Source organism: Meriones unguiculatus, chromosome 1 (genome assembly GCF_030254825.1).
Source record: "Meriones unguiculatus strain TT.TT164.6M chromosome 1, Bangor_MerUng_6.1, whole genome shotgun sequence".
Lineage (NCBI taxonomy): Eukaryota > Metazoa > Chordata > Mammalia > Rodentia > Muridae > Meriones > Meriones unguiculatus.
Window position 1 is genome coordinate 44,175,118 of NC_083349.1, and position 19,637 is coordinate 44,194,754.

The 19,637-nt window shown below is 40.3% G+C and overlaps 1 protein-coding gene across 5 annotated transcripts in view; it reads right to left on the bottom strand.

The window, feature by feature from the left end:
- Nucleotides 1-428: 428 nt before the first annotated feature.
- Nucleotides 429-19,637, bottom strand: part of Rfx3 (regulatory factor X3) — a 276,587-nt gene continuing 257,378 nt past the window's right edge. For 4 of the 5 annotated variants that reach the window (XM_060388037.1, XM_060388031.1, XM_060388051.1 and 1 more), the window contains 3 exons: nucleotides 10,192-10,254; nucleotides 9,231-9,273; nucleotides 429-6,930 (listed from right to left, as the gene is read on the bottom strand). In XM_060388037.1, coding sequence (XP_060244020.1) covers nucleotides 6,692-6,930; nucleotides 9,231-9,273; nucleotides 10,192-10,254 — 345 coding nt within the window. In that variant the 3' untranslated portion in view covers nucleotides 429-6,691. The remainder of the gene's footprint in view (nucleotides 6,931-9,230; nucleotides 9,274-10,191; nucleotides 10,255-19,637) is intronic. The other variant, XM_060388043.1, reaches the window with a different exon arrangement.

The following is a 19,637-nucleotide window of genomic DNA, read 5'->3' on the forward strand; positions in this document are numbered from 1 at the left end:
AGCTTCCTGACAAGGACTTGAGAGGTGGGGAAGAAACAGGCCATTTCACATATTTGTAACAAGGAAACAAATTTATTGATTTTTAAAAGACAAGACACCATTTTGTTTTGAAAAACACAAGAAAGCTAGCCTGAGTTCAAGTCTGAAATATTCAGAAAAAATCCTACTAATATCTTTAGTATGTTCCAGTCATTTGTTTAAACAACACACTAAAAGTTAATATATATTTTTATAATTATAAAAGTTCCCCAGTTATTGTACAGTACACAATACAAATCGCCCACAAACTAGTATTTAGCTCCTGCCAATCTTCAGAGGACATGGTATACTAAAAGATTTAGCGTTTCTCACAAAATCACATCAGGAAATACGTATTTACAAAATCAAATACATTATACAAAAAACCATCACATGTTATTCGGTAAAGATGTTTTTAAATAATTAAAAAGTTTATTCAACTGTAGTCCAAAAACTGGAAAAGAACATTACATTATCTCACACATACAATCTCTACAAAAGTTGCTTACCTCATTTACATAATATATTCAGTCGATTGTAAAATAAATGCTCAAATATCTCCTAGTGTTACTATGTTTGTGTGCTTGTGGGACTGAATAATGTAATCTGCCACTTACTAAGTGAAATTTAAATGATGGCACTTAAAAAAAACACAGTATTAAAAAAAAAAGAAAAAGAAAACACAATGAAAGAAGTTTTACCTAGAAGGTACGAAAGCCCTGAGTGACAGTGAGTTACTGATTGGTAAGCGCTACAGTTAACCTAATTAAAAGTTTTCCACCTCAGGCACAATTCCCAAGTGTTCTCAAGGCACTCGCTTAAGTTTCTAGAACCAACTCATTGGTCGCCACATAGGTCCAAATCGATGATGGAGATGAGCAGAGAAAAGAATTTGCTTTGGTACAAAAGATGCTTTTTAAACGAATACAATTTAATACCTTCCTTATTGGGTCATATAAAATTGCGCATGGTAGGCTAAAACAAGGTAATCGTTTGTTCAGAAATGCTAATTTATTCAAGGAAATTTTACTTGGTCATCAAAAGTCAATCAGAGTTTTATTTTTGCTTTCCTCCCCAGAATCATACTTCTCACAGAGATTTGTTGTCATCATTATTGAGCTACATAAACGGTTCTTACCAAATATTTCATTACTCAGGGCTTCCAATCCCAACGTCATACTTTGTTAAAAAGAAAAAGAAAAAAAAGAAAAAAGAAAATAACAAAGGAAAGAGGGGGAAAAGAGTCAAATATCAAAACCAAATAGAAGAGACATAAGGTTTCTTTTTAAAAAGACGTATCACCAATCCCTTTAAACAAAAGGAGAATCAGTCCTAGGCAGTCACTTTGTAAGTGGCTTTTACTATTTAAGTAAAATTGGTAAACTAAACTCAGGTCTACTGGCACATAAAATCACTAGCAGCAATGGGCAAGGCATGCAAACTGAGAAGCATTTACAGTAAATCATCATGAAGAGTCAAAAGAAGAGAGCTAAAGTAAAACCCTTTGAGTATTGCATGTTAGTTAACACATGAGTAATTTGCATGGTCTGACCTCCTCAACTGCCTAAAAAGCAATGTACGGACACTTGCACTATGCTATGGATGTCGGCAGACATCAGAATAGGGTACGCTCCTGCTCACGCCCAGCAAGGGCATCGTGAGCACGCCTGCGGACAACACTGCTCCCTGTTCTGTCACCCAGGGGAGGACCAGATCAACTGTCCAGAAAGTCCCTCAAAGAAATCAGCAATGTTGTCAGCAGAATGCCATTCGGAGATATCTGAAGCAGCTGTCACAGCATCGCGGGGCAGAAGAGCTTAAAGCAGGGGTGTGCTTTGCTCGCCATTCTGCATCTCTATGTCTCATGACAAGTATTAATGTTTTGGAGCATAGATAAAATTATGCCCTGTATGACTTTCCAAACAAGATTTTATGATTGATGCAACTCCAAAGATCCTAAGTACCTCAGAGTTCAGCTGTGTTCAAGGGAACTCATTCCTTCCTAAGGCTTCGCTTACACTTGTACTTTCTAAAGCTAAATAAATGAGATCGTTTGTTTTGGGGGGAAAAAAAAGAAGAAGAAGAAATGTAACCCTTTGTTTTATCATACCCTTTAAAGGCAATCAGGTACCTCCAGTGATCAGCAATCAGTTATAACATAGGCCTGCACGGGCCCACATATGTGTTCTCCTTTTCTAGAGAGTCATGTGATGCTAGACAAGTTGATTTTGTCTTCTGTAAACAGTACACTTACTTAGATGGCAGTGAATATTTGGGAATAAATATATCAAGCCCTCTTGAAGGAAAATTAAGAGTTGTATATAAAATGCAAGTGTTCGACATGGAGACACTTTCTTTTCTGACCCCTCCCCCCCTTTAAAAAACAGCGTAATTAGACATTTGGATATAGAGGCTATTTTACTTTTTTAAAGTCTAAATAAATGATCTGAAAGGCTTTCATCCCCCATTGTATATCTTACAATGCTCAAAGGGTTAATACAAGGCATTACAGCAAAGGGCTTTTCTAGTACTAGAACTAAGCACTGAATTCATGCTTCAGTTCCAGTCTTTTAAAATCACCAGAGTCGCAGAAGTACTAGGGTTCTGTTAAAGGGTTTGTTCTACCGCGTCCATGGAGGTCGCTCTCGTCCAGTCACAGCCCAGTGTTTGACAGCACTGCATGCCAGCCCTCCTCCCCCAGGCTCTGATGTGCTCTGCGCAGATCAACAAAGTTCTGATTTTAGCTTCTGGATGGTTGTGATTTGCTCAAAAGAATTTGGGGAAGAGAGGTTATGACGAAGTCAATCTGTCGTAACTAGCCACTGCCTTACCTTGTGTAGAAATGTGACTAGCCAAGTTTTTGACTTCCTGCTGTGTCCATGCAATGAGCACCATCACAGCGACACACTTGTTCTCTTTTACATGGATAGTTTAAGCACAGCGTTATTCTAGACATTTCAAATAATATCAGTAATGTCAATAATGATAATAATATTTCAAAGACTAAAAATGCATTTAGTACTTCTAGAGAGTGTGTCCATGTGGAAAGGCCCACGGTGACAGCATGGAAGCTGTGGTCACTCCTGACTGACGTCTACAGCACAAATCAAAGGCAGTTAATGTTGCACACTACTAACTTTAGGTATGCAGCGAGAAAACCATTTGTGTATTTTACTTCTGTTTTTAAAGTACACCATCTAAAGAGAGGTGCATGAACCGTGCTATACAGTACAAGGAAAATCACAAAAAAAACAAAAAACAAAAAAACAACGCAGATTTCTAAAAAGGCAGTAAGACTCATACAGTCAATCCAAACGTGACTTGGATGCAAATCCTGAAGTTATTAGTAACTTAGTATCCAAAGGGAAAAGCAGAAACTGGGCCCTGTGTTCCCAGGAGAAGTCATTCCACCCATTGTTCACTGGTTTTGGAAGCATAAATCTTTTGCCTATAATTCTTAAAGTATTTGCCAATATAAAACTATACCTCCGATACTCAGTTGTTTTAAATGGAAATATCTCTTCTGAAATGTACCAATAGCTCATGCACCTCCCTTCCCTTTTCCTCACTAGAAGGACAGCACTTGGTTCGTATACATGTATTTCAAGACTAGCATTTGATTACAATGCCAAGAAATACCAGCAAGTCCTTAAAATGAGTACTGTGTCAGTAAGTCTACCATGAGACAGTCAGTGGCGGATATCATTTAGAAAAGCCAGTTTCAACAAGTAGGAAAATGGAAAGAAAAATGGTGACTAAAACAAATGTGATTGTTCTAACTTATGCCTGCGTATAAATTACTGTTTTTGTTTTTCTAATAGATTTCACAATTCAAGTCCAAAATTGACTGTGTGTGCAATGCACTACAAATAATTAGAAGAGTAACAAGCCATAGGTATTCCTTGTGTGTTTTGGTTAGAGCTATCTACACTGGTGTAAAAGGATTAATGTTCCTGAATATTTGTAAAAGATTTCAGAATATTTTAGAGTCAGTTTCAACCATAACAATATTTATTACTTTCTACTCTGTCCTAATTTAGAACCAACCATGAACAACTGGAAGAAATGTTGAATTCTGGAGGGCCAATCAGTCCCTCAGTCTCATGAATCTACATCTGTCCATTGTTAGCAGATTCCTCTCATGATATCTCCAACACTAAATTAAATGAAAACATAATACACATACATTAAAAATCAGCCAACAAACACAGTGAAACCAGTAAATACATTTGGTCCAATACAGACATGATGTCATCTGGGGACGACAGACAGAGACAGGAAACTCAAAGACCTCAGAGGGAAAATCAAGATGAAGTGAGCTATTTTGTGATTTTAGTTTTATGTGTAAACATTTTCTAACTCACAATGAAGTAGATCCATGGTCTTTTGTAGCTTATGATGGATTATGCAGGGGAGGGGATTGCAAATTCATTGCCTTTCGGGGTCCTCAGTAATGAAGTGATGCTTGGATGCCAGTGAAGGCTCAAACATGAATAAGTTGCTTGATACAAAAATCTAAATCCATTAAAAATCATATTTAAGACATTTAGTTAAGAAATGCTGTTGATTTTCAGAAGGTTGAGACAATCAGGCAATAACAGGTTCAATAGACTGTATTTCCTGATAAGCCATTTGGTATTTTTAACTTTCCAGATTGGAGCTGCCTCTTTTCTTTAACCATAAGCCTCACCCAACCCAAATGGAAAGATGAAGTCTTCAGTATAATATAGGCCTCAGTAGTGATCCATATTTCATTTTGTGCTTCCCTTTCCTTTTTTGGCTTTATTGATTTAATTCTTTATTGACTTTCACCCATTTAATTTTATAATTACTTAAACGAAAGGATGTGCCCTATTTTTGTTGTTGTTGATAGTTTGAGTACTGAAAAGAACCTTGGCTTGTCATGCAACGGAAAATGGGATGAGCCTTAAGGATCTCTGACTTTAGCAGACTCCTGCTCCATGTGCGTGCAAGGCATGTGTGAGTGTATGAGAATATGGGTGTGTGTGTGTGCGTGTGTACACAGAGACACCCAGACACACAGACGGACATTTAGACTGAAAAGATGCACTTCAATAAGTACCTGCTTATGCTGTTAGCTTTCTAGAATTGTAACTAGATAAGAATGGTCTACAACATGATCTTCATGTAACATATTTGTATGAAAACTAGCCTGTTAGCCCACACCCTTAGCAATCTGATTTGTAATCAAGTGATATTCAGCTCCAAGGATAAAACATAGACAAGTCCACTCACAGTCACTCAGCGAGAAACTGAAGTTTTTGTCTCTTTGTTTTGCTTCATTGTCCCCTAAATTCCCCTTGAAGAACATGTGACCTGTCCTCATTTCAGGAATCTGAGCATGACAGGCACAATTTACCAAATGGATTGAAGAGTTATTCACACGAACAAAATAAACCTTACTAAACCTTAGCTCAGTTCTGTTTTTAAGGCACCATGTAATAGCCGAGGTACGATGATCCCTGATGTACATTCTTCAATGGCAATGGTCCATCCAGCCACCTATCCAAATCCTACAGAATCGGGGTCAGCAACAGTGAGGTGTGCCAGTCACACTGCCTTCAGGTTCTGTGTAAAATTTAAATCCATGTACTTTAGAAACCAGGAAATAACAATATGCAGGTCGCTACATTCCTTGCATTCTATACATTTTCTTTTATAATAGCAGCATATTGAACTACTATTAGAAAAAAGACCTGGAATAAAAGAAAGTCATCCAAATGGAATGGTTTCCTGTATGTCCAGCTCAGTATAAGTAGCATATACACTTAAAAAAAAAAAAGTCAAGTCATTTTTTTCTTTTCAGTTTCAGTATCTAACTATAACAGCCCCACTTAACAGCAGAACGCCTCTGTGCAGTGGTCCCAATACAGAATCAGTAGTCTTTAAACAGAGGAATTGGTATGTAAATAATAGTTAAAAGTCAATGTCTAACGGAAGCTTGCATTGTTAATGTGGTTTAATAATTATGTACACAAATTATGTACATATTAGCATAATCTCTTGCAATTCTGTCATTTACCCCGAACTGATAAATGCACAGCTTGATTTTTTTTCAGAGAAAAATAGATGACCTTCCCAACCCTCTACCACTATAATAAAAACGCTCTGTATTCTCTCCATACTCCAAAATGTTATCAAAATAGTGTCTTATGGTTCTGTCCAATGAAAAGCACCTTTCAGAAGCAAGTTTGATGCATCTGCTGCCAAATGGGCATGCCTCCAGTGTAAATCAAAGAAATTCATTTCTTTTGATATTTCACAGAAGTGCATCTAATTAAAAATCTTACACATAAAAATCATACACCAAGACTAACAATCAACAATAAAATATTTTAAGCTACAAAATGCAAATTACTTTTTAATTATGAGAAAACAAAAACAATGACATTAAATGTAAAAATCCTTCTTGACACCTGAAACTAAAAGGGGCGGGGAGAAACTCTTATTATTAAAAGGCAAATAATTTGTGTTAAAAAAAAAAAAAAAGACCTGGAAAAATACATACACCCATTCCATTTCACAACTCCGAAAAGGTAATGTTCAGCACAGATAGACTTTTGACAACAGTCAGCCTTCAGGCTTGTTAGAATTTCAGCTTAAGCCCAGTACCATCGGGGGAAGTAAGCCGGAGAAACCTGCTTTCCTGCCGTTAGACTGCGGTGTAGGTGTTGCCCGTGGCGCTGCACTGCCTGATGGTCTGCGTACTCGTGACGATGTGCTCGCTGTGGAGGGGGTTCAGGAGGCTGGGCTGCACGCCACTCTCCAGCACCGGCTGCATGCAGCCCACTGGGAATGCCTGGCTCAGCTCTGTTTTCTCTCTTTTGGCCTGAGGCTCTGAAGAATCATCCAGGTCTTCATCCATCTCACTTTCAACTTCACTGCCCTCATCTGCGCAAACAGATACCAGCAGAGGACAAACGGGAAACAGCCGTCAGTGCCAGTGCGTGCTTCACCACCACCCCAGTGTACCTCAGCTTTCCCTAGAGGGAACTTGCAGGCTCTCCTCTCATCGGGTCTTATACCCATCAGTGCCACAGTGAGACAGCCACGGTTCTTTCAGATGTTCGGACTTTTATATACAATTTATGTACTAAATAATGTCATAATACTGGTCTTGGGGGTAAGGGCACACACAAAAGTTAGACCATGTTTTTCCATGCTGCCTTAATGTAGATGAGGCCTGTGCTGTCCCATGGTGTAACTGCTACACCATGACTTGAGATGTAGCTACTTTGCAACTGCTGTTCCACAGACAGCAAACGCCACAGTGAATAAATTCTTAGTTCATGTGCTAAGAAAAAGCTAAATATTGAAGCGGTAATGTGAGATGTAAAGAAATGCACAAAGGACCTGCTGCCTGGCAACATTAGTGCTGTAAATATTTGCAATTCATTTTTGGAAATTAAAGATATAAAACATTTAGTTTTACTCCCAAATTTTATTACATTTGACATATAACTGATTTTGTGGGGAAAAAACCCACAAAACTTCATGTTTCATTTTTAGCCTGGGGTAGCCCGAAGGTTAGGGGAGAAACAGAACCAGCTGTGTCCCATCAACAAGGTGAGAGCAGACTGCACGTTCCAGCTTCCACTCTCCAAAAGGAAAGGCCATCAAAACCATGTGCGAAGCAGTGGCAAGAGGACAAACCCCATTGTCAGCAGGACAGGGCTGGGAGGATGGAAAGTCCTTTTATCCATCTTGCTACAGGTGGAAATAGCCCTGTGAAAACAGTCTGGACAAACTCCAGAGCTCCAGATCTATCTGACTTGTGTCATCTCTGCGTGACAGGGATCCTTAGGCTAGGCAATAAAGCAGTCTGTAAGGCAAGCGTTTTCCCCAGTTCCTCAGGACAGCCGGTGCACGTCATGGACATTTGTGTTCCCGTTATGGGAACACATGAGTTTATGGAATTTGTTGTACAAAAGCTACAATGGGTTGAGCAAATTCTTTGATTCTTCAGTTTATGAAGAAGGCTGGAAGTGAGTGATCATCCATTTATTTTTCTGAGGGTTATTACTGCAATTTCACAGGTTGTGCCTTTGAAACAATAACACATTGGGAGAGTCTAACTTTCCCATTTTCCTGTTCTGGTACTAAAATGGAAATTAAGCCAAGCACAGTAATATTAAGCTGCTTGTCCAAGAGGGATATCTGCAGAGTGATGATACAAACATCACTCTCTAGCTAGCGCTTCCTGCTTATCAGACACAGAGGGTGCACACTGGGAAACCTGGAGCTACACACTTGGGGAAACAGTGCTGCATCTCTCTGCAGACTCCCAAGCCCTTTCTTCAGAGGCTCTGGTTAGGAGTAACTGTAGCTCATCCAGGTGCCAAGTCAGAAGACGGCTGTATTTTCTGTGATGTTAAGACTTAAAGTTGCACTGTAGTTCTCCTCACAGCTGTTCCTGCAGGGTTGGGGAGGATCTGTGTCTCTAGCCTCATGCAACTCGCTCACCTTACACCCTCCTGTCTTTTTTGTTTCCTCCTTGACACAGGGTTTCTTTGTGTAGCCTTGAATGTCCTGGACTGGCTTTATAGACCAGACTGGCCTCAAACTCACAGAGATCAGCCTGCCTCTGCCTCCTCAAGTGCTGGGATTCCAGGTGTATGCCACCACGCCCGGCCCCTCCTGTCATTTTTATTGGATTGTCATACTGCTCATTATTTTCTTCAGGAGTGCACATCATGTGTACACAGTAGCACACACTAGGCTGACAGGGCCAGCATTGAGATCTACGTCTCCTTCTCAACTGAAGTACTACTGATCCTGGTTCTACCGTGAACATCACTGCTACCTCTGAGTTCTTTCTCTATGGAAAAGTTGACTGACTACATCGTAAGGTAAGGTATCTTTTTCTTGCCTTGACTAAAAACTTCTGGTCCAATTTTAGAATTTCTCTCCAGGAGTTTGGTCATGGTCAAGAATCTGTTATTTATACTGGACTTCTGTGAGGAAGTTTAAAGAAATTTGGAACTGCATTTAAATTCAACATTCTGCAGTCAATACATTTCACATGCAGAAGACTTGAGGATGGAAAAAACCAACAGCAACATCATGAGGCATTCCAAAGACAGCTGCTGTTTTCACACAGGGTTTACTTGCTATGTCCGGAGGATCAGAGTGTTCCACAGTTATGCTGTTTCCTCTCAGTCAAAAAGCCCTTACAAGTTTCCAGTTCTTACCTTTATCCAGATTTCCAGGAGATACAGCATTTAAATCACCAAACTGCAAAATAATAGGCATTTGTGTAATAGTTACTACCTGACAGAATAAAATCATATTCTATCAGTCTGTGGTGAAAACACCACTCTATGACTTTTAAAAAGTATGAACTGGTGACTGTTTTGATCTCTAACTACAGAGGTCACACAATTTTCCAATCAAATGTGTCAAATTTGACGTTTAAAATATGTTGCAATTGAGCTGTCTTCACCTCTTTGAGAAAGGATAGCAATTTTCTTTGGCTCCCATGCTCCACTTTACTTTTATTTCAACTCGGCAATGAAGAAACGGGCCTGGCTGACCTGGACAATGATGGATGCAGTGAAATAAATGCAGAAAAGCCCCAAGCCAAGCAGTATGCATTAGCTTCTCTCCCATGCTCCGCCAGTGAGGCCTGCGGGGCCCTCACCATGGCTGGAGCATGCACTATATGTTGGGGGACTCTCCCATTAGTGAGAGTGACAAGCACGATGGACACTCCAGAGATGAAACGCTCTTTAGCTTACACTTTAAAATTTGCACCTTTAAATTAATTGATGCTTTTGTTTACCAAAATATGAGGGACCCATTTATTAAAAAAAAAAAAGGAAAGGCACTTGCCACAAGCAATGCAAAAGAGTTCTCAGTGTCATGGAACAATTTACAGCCACGGGCATAGATGTTCCTTTCTACTTAGGTTCAATAGCTTGATGATAATTTAACAGCAAGAAAGTACATTTTGAGTCTCTCAGGGGAACAAAGATAGATACACTAAATAAAAAACTGACTAGCAGAGGTACAAAGCTAATCCAAAAGAAGCGAAGTGAAACGCAAAAGCATCTGCTTTTAGAAAAGATTCAACGGTATTTTTTTTCAAAGTAGTTATTAGAAATTCAGATTTCTCAACAGACTTAAAAAGGATGAGACAGAAATTCTACTTACATTCAGAAGTTTGCTTATAAAGAGTTCCATGATAGGAGTATATTTTTCATCTACAAGGTATGTCTATAAAGTAATAAAACTGATCTTATTTTGCAAACATGCACACATTGTTTCTTTTTTCACCTAAACAAACATTATATTCCACAGTAGCTACCTTGGGAGCTTATATGCCTATTCCAAGGTCAGAGTCATGGAATGTTCACAACAGCCACTTTCAGAGCAAGTTTATGCGTCATTCCAGAAAATCCATACCGTCATCTCTCTCTCAATTATGACTATATATTTATTCACTACACATATTCTTGGACTTTGTTTATAAAAGGTTCCATTTTTCAAATCAAATTCATCTTTGCCACAGTTTTGGATATTTATAATAATGTACCCTCTTACTCCTTATGGTTCTTAGCGTTACAAAAGAAGATTAAGGGGAGGTGTCCCACTCCATCATTAAGCCACCGTTAGGCAGCTTCCTGGGATAAACGCATAGCTTTCCCAGCTGACTGCTTCTAAGGGAAGGAGCCTCCTGGACTTTAATTCTTACTCCATTTGTTGGAGCTTCTACCCTACTACTTCACAGTTGCATCTTTCTGGGCAACAAAACCACAGCTACTCAACTGTGATTTTTAAAGAAGATCCTGAGCACAGGGGCCAGAACCCTATGTACATTTAAATAAGATTCACAGTATAAATCATATGCGAGTTTTCAATCACAGAATCCAACAAGCAACACGCAGTCAGAGGGACCGTGTATCCACCTCAGGTCTTAAACACTGCGTACTACAGGCAGAGAGTTCGCAGCTGAGGAGCATTACGTTACTTCTGACTGACAGCATACTTGCTTTTCATTTTCTAATTCTTAGGGTCTAGTTTTTGCAACAGCCGGCAGTTATGGCGCTAAGCACGTCTCTGCTGATGAAAAGGTGAGAAAAGATTATGCACCCTTATCTGAATGCTTGGGAGCCAAAGTGTCTCAAATTTCTCATTTTTTCCCCAATGTTAGAATATTTGCAAACAGATAATGAGATCTCTTATGGGTGGGACCTAAGTATAAATATAAATTCATTTCTTTTCTATACAATTATGTACCTAGACTGATGGCAATCTTAAATACTCTTTTTAATGTGCCTGAGCTTTGACACCACACAAAGCCAGGGGTGGTTGGCCTGCGTTGTAGTGGCACTCGAAACTATCAGATTTTGAAATAGTCTTAATTTTTGGATAAGGTAGTTCAAAGTCTGTTGCATTTGTTAATGGAAAGAACTTAAAAGTCGTTTGTTATTACATACAAAGGATTTCCTTAGAAAGTTTATTCTTAACCTGAATGTGTTTGGCCATTCATAAAGCTGAAAACAGAACCCAAGCACCTGAAGCCACTGGTTGTTCCCGTCCTTAGCAGGCCAGCGCTCAGACCCAGAGTGCTGCTTGCAATGCTCCATGCCAGATGCCATACAAGGAGTGGCAGAGGCATTGCCGATGGCTTAGGGAACTCTGGGATTCGGGACAAGCTCCACACACACAGCAAATGATGTGAAATCAAGGAATCCAGTGAAGAAGAGAAGAAATTTTAAAAGCCCATGGAGAAAAATGTTTATGTACATTTACATGTATATATGAAATAGTACAGAAAATAATTTCAACCCTACAGTTAGGCTGAGTAGGATTCAGAGTCAGTTCACCTGCTCATGTTTTTCAATAAATATTTAATGAGCACTTATCACATTTTGAACACTGACCCAACCAACCAGTATCAGTCAGATTGATTGGGAAAATCCTTATTCTCATGGACGTAACAATAAGTAGCTGCTTCTGGTATGACGGCTAGCTAGGCTAGCAGGGAAACGAGGCAACCCAAGAAACCTTAGGGAAGGTTTAGAAGCATGGGGTCAAAGATGAGAAGTGGAAACCAATGGCACAGGTTTAAGGTTTGCATAGTGATCAAAGAAGTAGTGGACATGGGTGGGCGGCTCAGAAAAGCCAGAAGCATGGAAATCAGGCAGACGACATGGACCTGCACTAGGTCAGCACAAAATGCTACAGAAGAGAAAGAAGTGATACAAGGTCTGGATTGACATTAACGAGCGGGACTCACAAGAAAGCCAGGGTCCTGGAAAGTGCTCTTTCTAGAAGTTGGTGAAGCTGCTTTTGTAGATTTCCTGCTGGGAAAGGACTGCGCAGAGAGGAGCTGCTGCTCACTGGTGTGGCATCCTGTGCAGCACGCGTTTTTACTGGCTCAGTACACAGTGCGCCTTCTTCTGAAGAGGTGTGGCCTCATGGGTCACTTTCTTAATGCACCTCCTTGGAAAAGTCTCTCCCCAGTGCTCCCAGTAACAGCACCATGGCTTGCTTCAGACGGCCTTCTGCACAAATGTACAGATCTGACTTTGTTTGCTCATCTAGCATGTGTGTTTCCAGCTATAACACTGGCGCCCTAGCATGAGGACTCTGTCCTGTTGCCAGTACACTCCAAACCTTAGGTAGTACCTGAAGAGTAAACATGTTTTTACCAAGTATACACACTTATTCCTTCATTTCAGTCCCACAAAATAACAAAACTTAGGGTGTGTCAAGGCAGAGGAACCAGATTTCATCCTGTAGCTATGGAAAACAGTGAGCTGATTTGACTAACATCACATAGTAAGTATGTGATATTACATTTGAGGTCCGGCATTTTCATCTTTAGGTTATGAAGGAGAAAGAAAGATTTTGGGGGTGGGGACAGTGAGAGGATTATAGAGATTTCACATTTTAGTAAGGCATATAAATATATAAATTATGGGATTTAAAAAGCACTCTTGTAGAAAATGCATGGCATTCAGTGCACATAGGTATTAAAATTCTGTCAGCCAGATGACAGGAAATACTGCAAAGTCAGAACCAGCACGAATTACAGTCAAGGCATGGTGTAGATGACAGCAGACTCGATTTGTTGTTTTTGAGGAAAAAGACTTGCCTGAGAAGGCACTTCCTGTAAATCCTAACCAGAGATTACAGCACAGGAGCACCCTGAGAGGCACAGAAGCCCCGCAGCCTGCGGCAGCCTACCAGGCTGTAACTCGCTGTGCTACCCCAATGGCTAGGATGTGAGTGGGGACCCTCTCCAGTAGGTCTCCAAGAGGGCTACAGTGGGAGCCCAACAGAGACTAAGCTGTTGAGGGGTTGTTTGCAAGGATGTGGAGGCTTCATGTGCCTAAGATGTTTACTAGGAGCACAGAGGCGAAAGCCGTCAGTATGACACAAGTAAGTCAGTCCGGAGGACGAAGTAGAAACTAAAATTGAGAATGCTAAAATGGATGAGCTTGAAGACCAGAACACCTTTAAATTCCTCATCCAAATGAAGACTTAGAAAGCAAGTCTAACATGAAAGCCACACAGTAAGGGATGGGATAGCCTGGTTTGTTAGCACCACCCCATGGTTCCATGAGGTCTACACTGTACAGAGGACATAGTCATATGCCTAGTTGCTGGCATGTGAAAGGACTACGGGCCATGTACACAGGAGAACCCACAGTAAGTGCTACCACAGTGCCGTAAGCATTTCTATGGACCTTGATCACAACCAGCTAGGCCATACACTGACGAAAGCTTCAGCTACATAAGCCTATTTCTCTACAAGTATCAGCTACTACAGGGGTAGTCTACACAGATTCTGGACAATGAGCATGCTGGCCTTATTGTGCAGGCCAGTACTGGCAGTAGTTGCAACTTCATGTACACCTATGTATGAATGTATACACAGCCCAGGTTAGCCCTGAACCCACTATTTGTTTGAAGTTGGCCTTGAACTTCCTGCTTCCTGACTCCACATCCACATGCTGAGATTACAGGCGTGCTACCATGTTAATTTGCCATTTAGTTTATAGAAAGTCCATACAGAATCCTCCCTTTACTGCTGCCATTTTATAAGCACTTACAAAACATTTCAATCATTCCTATTAGTTAACACTGAATCCAAGCCTAGCTGTGACTGTCTAGACCTAATTATATTGATGCTCTTCCCTAACATGGGCATTTTCTTTCTAACTGACTTATTTCTCCATTCTATTTTGTTGGTCGTGTTTTTCAAACCACTGAATTAATCTGCCTCTGATTATCACTTTGGCTACACACCAAAGAATGCTGCTAGACTCTCTATAATTCTGTGGATTGTTTGACTCAGTATTCAAAGACTGTAGGCTACTTTTCTGTTACAATTCAGCATTATTAATGCCTGCATTATGTTTTGTTATCTTTTCTGTTTATTTTAGCGCCTGAGTTTACCTTTGTTGACCCAAAAAGTGATGGTCTAATTATACAAATTATTGCTCGAGATTGTAAGTACACAATCAATTAAATCTAACTCTTAATAAAAGGCAATCATGTACAATTTGGGCCAATGAATAGAATTTCAATACTTATCAACTTTATGCAAAAGGGAGGGGATAGGACCTACTATCAAGTACTTACTATGTATTTTTCTGCCTGTCTATCTACCCTATCTACCTCATAATGCCAGCAAGTGGGCATCAGGCTGCTGGGCCGTGACAGTGTAGTCCTCACAGCAGCATAGAGAAGTGTTAACACAAGGGTGCTTTCCAAGGCTTTGCAACTGCTCTGGTGCTCAAGAAACTGCCCGGAGGAAAAGGCTGTATCCTGTTCCTTCCCAGAACAGCTTACCTTCGACTTAATCTAATTTAACCCTTGCAAATTCCTATAAATAAATTTCCTTTAAGTTTATTTTACTGATGATAAAATTGAGACTCAAGCAAGAATAAATGTAACTTTTTAGCTATGCAATTTAAATTAAAGTGGTGAGTACAGCAGGACAAGGAAACACAGGACATAGACCAGCTTGACTGGATTTAAATCACTATTCTGTCACTATAAGCCGTGTGACTCTAGGCCAATTATACTCTTCAAGCTTCTGGTTTCCTTGTCTATGGATTAGACAGGGTTATCATCAAAACTAAATATGCACCTTTTATCAAAAGGCACAGGACAGAGACCAAGCCAGGCTGTCTTCACACCCAAGTTCCCAACACTGTGGAGAGAACCTTAAGATTTCATTCTATAACCATTAGAGGATGATTTCAAAATAAATGCCTCTCAGTTAAAAGGGGCTATAGAAATCCTAGCCTGTTAGGCTTTGGCTTTGACCTATAGACTTCACGGAGGGTTGGGGCTGGAAATAATGGTTTTACATTGATTAAGCTATTTATGATGTAGAAATAAACAACAAAATAAACAAGAAAAGGGCTGGCCTGCAAATGGTCAAGGCGCACATATGCAGAGTGTTTGCAGAAAGCTGGGAATGGTGAGCAGCTCAGCTATGTTTTGGCCAATTGCTTCTCCTTCCACTCCGAGGAGTGAGGAAAGGAATATGGTGCTTTAAAGCCTCCCTCCGAGAAGCAGGGAAACTGTTCACAAACAGATTTAGAACTTCTGAGTCAACCATAATCTTCTTCAACTTTCTATTATTGGCTTGAATTTTGGAACATTCCGGATTTTTTTAAGTCACATAAAACTCAGCAATGGTCAATTACTTTATGTTTTGTTAAATAAGGTTAAGGATAGGTGGTGGCAACTATTTCAGATGCTTCTGATGGAGAAGAGGGAAGTCTCTGAATTTTAGAATGTTCTGGGCATTGTTTACTTAAATATCTACCAAAAGAGAACCATTTTGCAGTTAGCACTGGTACAGGGTTTCACAACTTGGGGGCAGAGGGAGTTGCAGACTTATAACTTTAATTTCCAACTTTACTCTTCAAGAAATACTGATGTTTACTTGGAAAAGTATTGGGTTTCTTGGTAGCTTTCTCCAATGAGTGTAACTTTCTAATATATTTTCTAAGAGTTGTCACTAAAAATGACAAAAAAAGACCAAGATTTCTGTCGGTTTGCTCCATACAATGGCAGCTTTCATTCTGTTACTGCTAATGGCCCTGCTCTTTGGGGCTGGCCTGGCGCCCTGGCAATGTTCATATATGTCCCCACATACTGAAGTATACTTGGGTGCAGCTTTAACTGTTCAGCCTTTTCATTCCCTGTGGATACAACAGCATAGTCATCTTCACACTGATTCAAAATCTGTAAAGAAAACCAGTCAGCAGAGAACAGTTAGGCTGTACAGTGTAAGGCAGTACAGGCCATAGCTGCTTTGGAAAGAAAGTGATTTCAGACCTAGAAATGCTCATTGTCATCACCAGGTCAAAGCCAAAGCAGGGAGCAGTCTCTTTCCTGAGCTCATTCAAGAGTCCTGCTTTGTTTTCCCTTGGGTTGTTCCCCAAGGAGTCAAGTGGAGGTTTCTTTTTAGAGCTTGTTTCCCTCCTGCAGTCTACCTTTCTACCATCCTGCTGTTTTCTGCAATCTCAGAATTCCCTGCCCAACAGCCCCGAGTTCCTTCCTAGGCTTGTGCAAATCTCTTCAGAGATGTGGCCGCAGGGGCTTGGGGGGAGCAGCCAGTTTATTTGCAAGGTGTAGAAAAATCCCGAACACTAGCCTGAGGTGTTCACAGGCTAAAAGAAGATAGGTGCACAAGGGTAGATGCCGGCTGCAACTGTGTCTCTTTTCTGGTAATGGACATTGGAAGAGACAGAACATTAAATCTAAGAAATGTCCTTAGTTATCAAGATACATCTATTAAAAGTAATGGATGGAACAGATTTTATTTATAATTAGTTCAAAATGTCTAAAATAGTTAGACATGTGATACCTCTGGTCCTGCAAATGTTAGGTTGAGGCTGGAACAACACACTTCATGCAAATCAAAAACAACACACTTTATGTACAGAAGAGAGAGAACTCTGCTCCTGACCTGATTTGCTATCTTGGAGACCACACCCAATACCTAAGAGCAAATAAGAGCCTCAGTATTTTACAGGAGAGGAGTGGAGTTTGAGTAGAACCAGCTGTCTTAGTTGGGGTTCTATTGCTGTGAAGAGACATCACAAGCACAGCAACTCTTGTGAAGGAAGACGTTTAATTGGGGCTGGCTTACAGTTCAGAGGTTTAGTCCATTATCATCTTGGTAGAAAGCATGGCAGCATTCATGCAGACATGGTAGCTGAGAGTTCTACCTCTGCATCGAAAGGCAGCAGGAAGAGAGTGTGACACTGGGCCTGAGCTTCTGAAACCCCAACATCCACCCCCAGTGAAGCACTCCCTCCAACAAAGCATGCTTGCTCCAAGAAGGCCACACATCCTAATCCTTTCAAATAATGCCTCCCTTTGAGTCTACGGGACCCATTTTCATTCAAACCACCACAGCAGTGATGTGACAATGAGAGACAATGAGATTGAGCAGGGTTGGAAACATATTCTCTTTAAGACATATGTGAGTTAGATTTATAGAGCTTACATTGTCTTCATTCTTTTTAAGATTTATTTCTTATTTACACAGCACTATGCCTGTATGTGTGCCTGCAGGCCAGAAGAGGGCACCACATCTCATCATAGACAGTTATGAGCCACCATGTGGTTGCTGGGAATTGAACGCTATACATTTGGAAGAACACCCAGTACTCTTAACCTCTGAGCCACCTTTCCAGCCCACATTCTTGTTGAGGACATCTTTTGTGACACTTTGATCATTGTATTTTAGTAAAACAATGACATGAAGAAAACAGTAATTTCTTCAAGAAAAGATCTTTCCTACTCTAAATTAGTACAGCTGTAATATCAGCACTTGAAAGGTGAGGCCGGAGGATCACCATGAATCAGAGGCCAGCATGAGCTACAAGGCAAGTTCCTGTAGAGGAATGTTAATTCAGAACATGGCTGTTCTGGGAAGAGATTACCTCCAAAGACCTTCTAGGTCTATGTGCTCCAGCTGGAATACAAACACAGCTTTAATCCAGGAAACAGAGGCAAGCAGATCTGAGTTCAAGGCCAGCTTGGTATAGAGAAAGTTTCAAGCAAAGAAAAGCTCTTAGGTCCAGGCATGGCGGTACATGCCTTTAATCTCAAACAACGAAGGTAGCACCAGAGTTTGAAAGTGATGTCTAATTGAGTGGCAGAAACAGTGACAAATCAGAGAGAAAAGACTTGGCAGAATAGGATATGCCCAACTATCAGGAGCAGAGAGAGAAAAGGGAAGCTACTTAAGGGGCAATACTGAGAGAAGACAGTTCTACCGGGACAGTAACAGAAAGACAGGTTGCAGAAAGAGAAATCAGGTGAAGAAAGAATACACCAGTGAATGAGAAGGAGCCAGATGATCTGAAAAACATGGGTTGAGTGAGTTTGTGGCCAAACAAAGCAATTCAGAGGCTGAGAGAAAAGCCAGTTTGAATAAGTTAGCTGGGAGAGTAGTTTGAGCCAGAACAGCTGAGTTGAACCAGCCAGGCCAGAGCTCAGTAAGGAGTAGAAAGGGTGAGCTTATTAAGCAGTAAGCCTCAGAGGGTGAAAACATTCTAGGCCTAAGTTAGATTGTATGGAGGCCAGAAACTTCCAGGATTAGGCCTAGGCCTAGGTTAGCAGACAGAGGTGATAAGCCCCTGAGAGACAATTACAATAGGTGAATAAAAGTTCTTTTTACATGTTCCTGTCACAAAAGAGAAGTAAGAAACACAAAGACTTTTCCCACGTTGACAAAACCACGGCAGTTTACCTTTACTAATGGGGCCCGCAGCCACCACCTCCTCTACAACGAAAGAACCACAGTTCAATAAAGTCGCAGGGTCACCTGGATCAGGAATTATTGTAAAAACGCCAGTAGGTGGCGCTGTCATGCTTAATCTGTGTCCAGGAATATTACAAGTAGCTTGCTCTTTGCTTTTAGGGGGCATCCAAGAAGCCACCAGTCAAAACATTCTCTAAATAAGCCAGTGACAGGCACCTCTGAAGAGGGTTGTGTGCTGAGATGTCCTTCTACCTCTGTCTTACCCCAAAGCCCATCTACTGAATTCTTATGATTCCTCTTCTGTTTTTAGTTTTTTTCCTTCCCTTTCATTTTGAATATATTAACTTTGATGGATCTGGGAGAGATTTTCCCCAGATACAATTATTAGGTAAGTTATTTTCCATATTTATGTTCATAACTGAACAATTAAAGAGTCATTTTCTTTTTATTTTTAGATTTCGAGTCAGGATTTTATTACCATAACCCAGGTTAGCCTCAAACTTTCAATTCTTTGTCCATATAACATGTGTGTGGCACCATTCCTAGGACATGATTCCTATATTTTTTCTTTTGAAATGTTGGCCAAAGAGGTGGTTTAGACCTAATAATATGTGAGTATAGTTATAATTAAAGAGAAGTCAAATATAATTAATTTTAAATATGTAATATAAAATGCTTGTCATGGAGAATTGTTTTATGAAGGAACCTGAATTGTATATATTCAGTGACTATGTTAGTAAACTCTGTATTTATGGTGTAAGACATACATTCCACAGACTTCCTAATTCTAAACAGTCACATGGTTTTATAAAGGGCTATTCTGATGCTCAGTTTGCTCTGTCAAGAGTAG